At 38.4% G+C, this 9,137-nt stretch overlaps 1 protein-coding gene across 5 annotated transcripts; it reads right to left on the bottom strand.

Annotated features, from left to right (window-relative positions):
* Positions 1 to 3,977: 3,977 nt before the first annotated feature.
* CREBZF (CREB/ATF bZIP transcription factor) lies at positions 3,978 to 9,137 on the bottom strand. 5 transcript variants are annotated; one of them, XM_037167642.2, is made up of 4 exons: positions 7,792 to 9,137; positions 7,503 to 7,580; positions 6,345 to 6,413; positions 3,978 to 4,570 (listed from the first exon to the last, which is right to left on the bottom strand). In XM_037167642.2, the coding sequence occupies exons 1-2, from the start codon at positions 8,856 to 8,858 to the stop codon at positions 7,565 to 7,567; spliced, it is 1,083 nt and encodes a 360-aa protein (XP_037023537.2). In that variant the 5' UTR covers positions 8,859 to 9,137; the 3' UTR covers positions 3,978 to 4,570; positions 6,345 to 6,413; positions 7,503 to 7,564. The 5 variants fall into 5 exon arrangements, with proteins under 5 accessions (XP_037023537.2, XP_037023536.2, XP_037023533.2 ...); XM_037167641.2 differs by having other exon boundaries at positions 7,162 to 7,580; XM_037167638.2 differs by having other exon boundaries at positions 6,345 to 7,580.

The following is a 9,137-nucleotide window of genomic DNA, read 5'->3' on the forward strand; positions in this document are numbered from 1 at the left end:
CCTACTATATAAACATGGATTTATAATTTATCACATGATGTACAACTCTTGAGACCTACAAAAGGCTACATAAGGCAACCAAAGGCTGAATACCAGGTAAAGGCTATCCACTTAAACAAAAATGTAACTTCTCTACTTTGCCTAATAGTATTGCTTCATTGCACTTGCTCTATTCCTCTGTCTATATTAGGCAGAGTTTGGTCTAACACAGACAAAAAATAAACATAAAGTAGTTTACAATGAAGACCTCATAAAAAATCCAAGCTGAAATGAAAACGGAGGTGGGGGGGCAGTATCAGAACAAATGTTATGAACACTTCATTTGCCATAGGTATTATTGATCCATAGAATCTTAGAACATACTTTATCAACCTGCCTCACAGAAGGATCAATTCCAGTATACAGGTAATTCAGGCTCAACTTGAGCTCTTCTAATGATATAGTTACCTATTTTAGAAGTTACCTTATTTATAGCTTTGGAAAGCTATATTCCTGGAAGATTGAGGCCAGTACTTTCTTGGAAGTTTCCATCTAGAGTGGAGCAGTTTTTGGACTCATAGACTCCAAGCCTTTTTCTTTTCTTGATGCTAATCAAGTTAACTAGCCTCTCTGGCCCTCAATATTCATCATTAACCTCACTCAAGATTGGTATTACATAACATGTAATTGGCCTAACAGTGACAGTATCAAGCACTCACATGGTAGCCATATTCTTCTATTGCTCCTGGTTTTGTTTTTGGAAATATCCTCATCTTTCCTCATTTCCTAAGATACAGCATTTCAATTTTAGACATGACCTATTGTGTTGCCCTTCCTAAGACTTCTGATCTCAGTTCTTTAAACCATTTTCTTTTGTGACAGCATCTAAATCAGTACTTTCCAACAGCTTTCTGTGGTGGTATATATCTGATTGACAATGTTAGCTATTAGCCATTGAGCACCTGAAACAATGACTAATGCAATTGAGTAACTTAATTGTACATTTTAATTAAATTTTTAGCCACATGTGGCTAAAGGCTAAAGTATTGGACAGCACCTATCTAGACACACTTTCCTTATGAAACAAGTCGGATGTACCAAACAAATTAGTACATATTCTAATATGATCTAGTACATATTAGTACACAGATCATATTCACAAGCATCTTAACTGTTCCTCCCAAATATAATGACATAACTGTTAAGGAATCTTATGTTACTTAAAATCATATGAAAGAACAGAGCCTGCCATCTAGGAAAGGCACCTTGGTGAAATAGGATTTCTCCAGTGCAGCCAAAGATTAAAATTTAAGTAGAATTAAAATATACATTTTTAATTTTTCAGAAAGCAAAGATTTGTTCTTTCAGCAGGTACTTAAAATGTATTATTCCCTACCAAACTTATACAAGAAATGATGCCAATTAAAAGGCAAACTATTTTACAATGGATATTCTTTGGATTACCCCTGGCTGGTGTGGCTCAGTGGACTGAGCACTGGACTGCGAACCAAAGGTTCAATGGTTCAATTCCCCAACAGGGTTGCAGGCCAGGTCTCCAATAGGAGGCATTTGAGAGGCAACCACACAGTGATGTTTCTCTCCCTCTTGCTCCCTACCTTCTCTAAAAAAATCTTTGGAAAAAAATTTAAAAGGAAAGTTATTTTACAAGCTAAAATACCAAGCTAAAGCTCTGACCCCAAATTATACACTGTATCTGCATTCTATCACTTTTATTTAAATCAGAGTTATACTTGTCACCTTGAGGGGGTTGGGGGACAATGAATTAAAATCCCTGACTTCAAAAATAAGAAACCCAAATTACTAAGTTTAAAACCCACTGATGTTAATTAGTGCTGTTTCCTTACATATCCTTAAACACCTACAGTGTTTACTCCCTAGCATACCATTTATAAATGAATACAAGAATTTACAGTGGTTTCAGGATTTCTCTCTAGTATGTCCTTTAGATGGTATATTTCTTAAATCATCTTTTCAATTTAAATGGGCAACAAGCAAAAGAGCATTGTTATTCTCAATCTGTTGCTATACATCTAACTGAAATTTTTGGTCAGGGCAGATACATATGAATCTGCATTTTAAGGAAATAGTCATTTGTAGCAAATACCTAAAAAACAGTGCCTCAGGAAAATAGTTTTTAGTGTTTCAGTTCAGTGACAGTAAACTATTTAAATCTTCTACAATTTACTTATAATTCTTTGGCTTTAAGTAGAAAAGATTCATATATTATTTTAAAATTAATTTGCAAACCCCAACACTAAGCCAGAAGTGGGAAAGGAGGGAGTCTAGGAAACTGACCTGAATGGGTAAATAAGAAAGGTACATACACAATTTGGAGGCACATTCTAAATAAAGTTGGCCCACTAATAAAATTCAAATCTGTCCACTTTAGCACAACTACACAATGTTCAAACACCATTAGCAACCAGATTTTTAAATTAACCCAAAACTGAGCAAAATATTCTCATCAAAACAAGTAACTTTGGATCAACAAGATTTTAAAATATTACTTAAGTCTGTTGTAAACTGGCTTCTTTTTTAAAAGTGTGCTAAATACCTGAGTAACAAATCCTGAAATGTACAAACTGGGGAAAGGTAAAAAATTAGGAATTAAAACACTACTGTCAGTAACCAAAGCAATGAAAAAGGCAAGTTAGTGAGCATTTTTCTATTAACATATCTAAAAAATATATCTTTCTAATATCACGATTTATTATCCTAATTATAATTTACTTTCTGAATAAAATTTACAGTATTTCCAGTTTAGTTTTTCTGCATTTCAAAACTGGAAGTAAATGACTATTTGAAGTCTAGGCTAGAGCTCAGTCTGGTATTAAAAGACAATAGGGAGTAACCAGACAGACTACTGTGGTATTCAAGTTCAAATATATAAAATATACTGTGCTGGCCAAACAGAACACTACAAGTTTCTAATGAAAGCCCTCCCTCATTTTGATTCCTGGCTTAGGTGGCAACTACCTGGCTTCTGAAAAAGAAATCAGCACAATAAAATATAAAAATAAAAACATTTGGGAGGGTCTCAAAACTGTTTTGAAAGTAAGTCTGAGGAAAAAAAATCCAAAAACTTGAAAATATTTTCCTACCTAGTTATCAGGTTGTTTATATCTTAAAAACCTGACCAAGTTAATAAGACCTTTAAACCTTCAAAATGATGAACTTGGTAATCACATATTTCAAGAGATAATTACTCATTATCTATGAATCACCCACTTTGTGTTCCATCAAAGTGGTATAAATGCCAAATAGTGCTGATGTCTAATCATTGGTTGTGGAATTACAACCATCTGTACTGTTTGCACTGTAAAAGCACCTATTCAGTCACGTAAGTATAAACCACTAGGTTTATACATACCACTGGGAATGCTCTTTGCTGCCAGGTATAACAGACACTGAATACACTTAGAATACAAGATGCTGAATGGATTTAATAAGGTTTTATATAATACCATACAATAACCAAACTGTAGTTATGACTATGGAGAGGAAAGAAATGAGAGCCTCTGTCCTATGCTCCCCCACTTCTATCACCTGCATACTTCCCAAATGTAAGATAGCACAGCTCAATCTAGACCAGGTGAAAGAATGTATTAATATAATCCAACAAAAATGAAATAAAACAATCCAGAGTTTTGAGTGTTTTTTCACACTGTAATAAACTGGAAAAATGTTTCAATTAAGTAAAACAACCATATTCCATGAAAAAAACCACTCCCATCATCCAGAATACTAAAGCCCTTACATAACACTAGATAAATTTTAATTTATGTAAAACAGTAGAAACTAGTATACCATTCAATAAAAATCTCAAAATATTCAAAAGGAAGTATCAAGTACTCAGAGAAAGCTCAATAAGCCAAAACCTCAGAATCCACACATCCTGGTATTACTATGAATTGCAATTAACTACCCACATAGTTAATCATAAATCAACTTTTTCAAAGATATACAGACAATGAATCTACTTAAAAAGGTTACTCTTTATAGTTAAGGACTGTACATTAACTTTCATATTCTACTTGGCAAGATCTATCTGTACTTCAGATTATTTCTCATGTTCCAGGAAATAAATACAAACTCATGATATGCCTGTGATCACTGGTGGCCTGTTTATGCAATTCCACTCCACTAAATATAATTCCATAGAAAGTGCTCTTGATAATATAAAGAACCTAATAATAACTCCTTGATGAAATACTATAATTCTCTTCTCCAATGGTTACAAGCTTTTAAAAAGTATACGAAGAACTGAATATCACTCCTATGAAAGACAAAAAAAAAGTCTAATTTTGTTCCAAAATTAACTTAGTCTCATGTATTTCTATTAAGTCTTTCAAGGATTCCAGAGAATCTTTTCATATCTCCATTTCTGGAAAGTGAAATCTGGAAAGTGAAACCAGTATAGAAGTAATTTGGGAACTTGAAAATGGCATTCATTTTTTTCAGCAGATGCCAAATATTTGACCGACATGGCTCCCACAATTACTTTGTTATCATCAGTCCAGTCAGTTAACAGGTTGTAGGAAAAGATTCGTTTTTTGCAGACACTGCTAAGCTGTTTAAAGAGAAGAGAGAGAGATTAATTTAGTGATTATAAAATGTACAAATTATTTAAATATTCTGAACACTTTTTGTTGGCTTATATCAGAAGTGTGACTACATTTTAAGAAACATGGACATTTTAAGTTAAGTCAGGTCAAGGAAGTGCAGAAACAGTAAGTCAATATGATAGAAATAGCAGATCAATATGATGTGTTAGTTCAATTAATGTATGAATTCCTGTCACCATCAGAGGACAAATATTAAAAAGCTGTATCTTTAAGTCTAGTTTATCATTTTGCCATAGAGACAAAATTAGGAGGAAAAAAATGTTGCCAAAATACTAAATTGTTTTCATCCATTACAGTAAACAGCCAAACCTGAAAATTTCAAAATAATCCATATATTCCAGAAATCACCTTTATCTATTATTCATCAGAACACAATTTTCTAAAAATAGTAAGACAACAGTTTTATATTAATCATAACCTTTTTAATTAACAAGTAACGAATAAGACACTTTTATGATATTGTTTACTACATATTCAAATAAACAAATCTGTTGTAAATTCAGAAACTCAAAACATTTACAGTAAAATGTGCTTACATATAAATATGACCAAATTTATTTAAAGCCCCTGATAGACAGGTCCTAAATACATGCAATACCATGTAAAAACAAGACCATGAAGTTGATGTAAAAAATGACAAAATCACTGAGTCACCAAAATTAGAAAAAGAAAATGAAATGGACACTAAGACAATTAAAACCTAAGTAACCTAACAAAGCAGCTTTAAAAATAGGTGAAACTAATCTCCACTTTCAAAAGTTCTTAATCAAGTATTTCCAAAAAACTGCCATTTATAAAATGACATTCTACAAATCTACACTTGGAATTTCAAAGCATCCCAATTCAGAAAGCTTGACTACTGTTTGTCCCCAGCCCGAACTTCAAATAATGCAGGAAAACCATTGGCGTAAGAAGAAAATATTCCAAGGAATCGTATAATTTTTCAAAAAAATGCACTTACTGCTTCCAGAACCTTTTAAGACCCACAGTCAGCATTAACAACAATCATTTTTCCTATTCTCATCCATTATTTTTCAATGTTATATTAGAGATGAAAAAATTGTTTGAGCCCATAACTGAAAGATCAACAAACCTGATTTTATTATGACACCATATTTTTGTCATTGGTACTGCACAAAATTATATACAAAGAAATATATACAAAATGTTCAAGTATTAATTAAATTTCAATTCAAGGCTTTTGTTTCAAAAAGCTACATTTAACATATTCCATAAAGATAGCACAAATTAGTCATTTCAAATAACTTTTCCGACTACTTTTGATATATATAAATATATATTTGTATATATTTATATATATTTAAATATTTATATTTCAGTAGGCACTAAAAATCCATGCATTGTGAGGGGCTTGCTCCTGCACTTAAGTATAAGCAGGTTCATCGCTCTAGGTTGTGAGTTTGGCTACTACCCATTCATGCTCAAGTGCAGTAGATGATTTTACAAAATCTGCTGTGATGCACTGGAAACCAAAGACCAAATTAGGTCTCAACAGCATTATCTAGCAACAAAACATTTACAGTTGTGCAAGAACAAGGATTCCATTTTCATAACCAAATAACAACAAAATAGAACATTATATGTGTAAGATAACTTACATCTTTGGACTGCTGGAAAATACTTTTTAATTATGAACATTTTTAAAGTAAGACAGCAGAAGCCCTGATATTACCTCTTTTTCCTCATTTCTTATACTACCTTTTAAAATAAAGCAGGAAATGTGGCCAGCAGCTGGTCCCGTCTCTTCTGCCCCAACAGCTGTATCCACTTTAGCACAAAGAAAAACAAGGATGCTAAATAGGTATATACTTTATCAAACAGTGATGTTTCACAAAGAATTTCTTAATGCCTCTTACACCAAAGGCCACCGTAACTCAATATATACAATTGGACAATAGATAAGAGTACGTCAAGGGAAGAATGTATCCCATCTTTGGAAAAAGAGTCAATCGTGTCATTAAGTAGCCAGAACCATTCGATTTCTAAAATTATTTTTAAATAGGACAAAATACCTTTTAAATATAGAAAATAAAATAAGATTCTTTGTGAAGCCTCACTTTACATATTTTCATTCATATTTCACAACCTTCAAAATCTAATCATACATAAATTTAACCTAAAATTTTAATACAACAAAAATAAAGGTGTTCAACAATGTATTCATACTCAGTGACAGGGTAGTATCACTGTGCTGGTTCTCAAAGAAACATTCCATTAACCATTCTTATTCCTCCTTCAAGTAACTAACATGGGAGTCTGATATGCATGTTAATTTCCAATTTCTGTATGGTGAGATATTAAAATCTATTAATCTGAATATTGTATTTTTGTATTTTCTACTTAAAACTAAAAGGCATTCTTGAATATTTAAGAGTTATTTCGCTGTCACTTCCAGCAAAATAATTATCACATTTGTGCATGCCCCAAACATTTATTGTCAACCTCTGAAAAGTTGTTCTAAAATTGGAATTCCAATTTGCACCTCGTACAACTCGGAACTTCCATTCAACTTCACCTGTTTGACTGTCTCCAAACTGTATCTCTATTAGCAGCTTTCAGTGTACAGTTGGAATCGATGTCATCCAAGGCCATGTCCACACTGGGGACAGAAGAGCTAGGTACACGCAAGTCTGAACAAGGGGACACATTAACAACTATTTCAACCATAAGAAGCATCTTAAATACATTATTGACCAGCACAAGTCTGTTTCCAGGGTGGACAGGGCCCAAATCAGATTCCCCTCCCACCTTCCAAAAAAGAAAAAAAAAATCACACACACACAAAATTGAGATGTTGCCCATTAAAGTAGACTAAGCAGCAGAGCATGAGCGTTACGTGAAGAGATGGATCCTTACCAGGTTGTGAGGCGGGAACGACTGTTCTGTAACCCCTACAACGGAGCCTGGCAGGAAGGAAATCACCTAAAAAAGAAACTGTCAGAGAGATTTAATAGTCACATGTTATCATTGGGAGTTGGTTACAGTGTCACATTCATGCTTTTAGCTAAACACTTAAAAGATTCAATATTACTTTTTTTTTCCTCCTGAAATGTGTCCAGTGAAGATGTCCCACTAAGGTGTTTTACATGGTGTAAGGGAGCTGAAAGGGGTAAACGCGGATAAAGAGCAGATTACTTGACCCTACATTTTAAGAGAAGACGACGCCTTCCGGGCGCACGCCGAGCAGAACTCCACCGACACCTTATCCTTGTCCACATGAAGACACACTCCTCCCGCTGAGTCGTCCTCTTCCACCAGGTCCTGCTGCTGCTTTCCCACCGGCAACGCGTAGTCATGGTCACCGGCGGGCGAGTCTCTGAAGAGCGAGGTGGTGAGCCGCAGTCCCACGCCGCTCAGCCGGCTCAGCAAGCGAGCCAGTCCGGTCTCGTTGGCCAAGACGGCCCGTAGGTAGCGACTCTCCTCCTGCAGTGCTTGAACGCGCTTGCCCAGCTCCCGATTCTCGGCCCGCAGCTCCTGGTTCTCGGCTGCCAGGGCCCGGACGCGACTCTCCAGCCCCATCACGTACTCCTTTTTCTTCAGCCGATTAAGACGGGCAGCAGCCGCCGCCGCCTTCCGAGGACTCTTTGTCGCCGCCTGAGTGTTGTCATTGCCGCCGCCGCCGCCACCGCCACCTCCTCCAGGGGACTTTCTCCGCCTCTTTTCGCCGCTGCCACTGTCACTGCCGCTGCTGCAGCCTCCGATACCGTTTAACAGCCTCTGCAGCAGGTCAGAAAAGCGCTGCATCTCGGCAGCCGCAGACTCGTCGTCGTCGTCCCCTCTCCAGAGGCCGCCGCTATCCGAGCCTCCGCCGGACGAGGAGAGGGGCCCGGGCGAGCTGAGCCCGGGTTCCAGGTGCCAGTCCGGTTGCCGAGGGTCCAGCAGATCCGCCAGTTCCAGCCCGGACAGAAAGTCCATGTCCTCCGTCTCCTCCCCGGGGACGCTGGCGACCGCCTCCTCCTCCATCTCCTCCGGTGAGGGCGCGCGCGCCGCTACGCCGCCGCGGCCCCCCCTCCGGTCCTCCACCTCGCCCTCGTCTCCGCGCGGCTGCTTACTGCCAGGAGATCCAAAGGCCGCGGTCTCCTCGTCCTCCGCCGCAGTCGCCCGGGTCAGGTCCGGGGGCAGAGAGCACGGGGCGGCCTGCGCAGGGCTGTCGCTGCGGGTTGGGGAGTCGGTGCCGGAGGCCGCCAGCAGTTTGGTCAGGACGTGCCTCATGGAGCACAGCGGCGGGCCCACGTAGGCCCCAGCCTCTCAGACCGGGCCTCGAGGGCCCCAGAGACCCCAGGCCCCAGCGCGGGTAACCGGTGAGCCGACCAGGACGAAATTACGGGGAAGGGCCGAGTCGCCTCCCCCTGCACTCGGCTGGCCTACCCTCCGCACCCAGGCCGGGGAGGGAAGGAAGATCAAGACAACGGGGCGCCGCGATGACTCGACCGCGCCACCGAGACAACGGCCTAGGCGGAAGTCAGTCCTCGGGACCCAGCCCCTCCCAAG

Source organism: Artibeus jamaicensis, unplaced genomic scaffold (assembly GCF_021234435.1).
Source record: "Artibeus jamaicensis isolate MK-2021 breed Jamaican fruit bat unplaced genomic scaffold, CSHL_Jam_final contig_64, whole genome shotgun sequence".
Taxonomy (NCBI): domain Eukaryota; kingdom Metazoa; phylum Chordata; class Mammalia; order Chiroptera; family Phyllostomidae; genus Artibeus; species Artibeus jamaicensis.

Coding starts and splice junctions, on each gene's coding strand:
- CREBZF (XM_037167642.2), bottom strand. CDS start 8,858: ATGAGGCACGTCCTGACCAAACTGCTGGCGGCCTCCGGCACCGACTCC.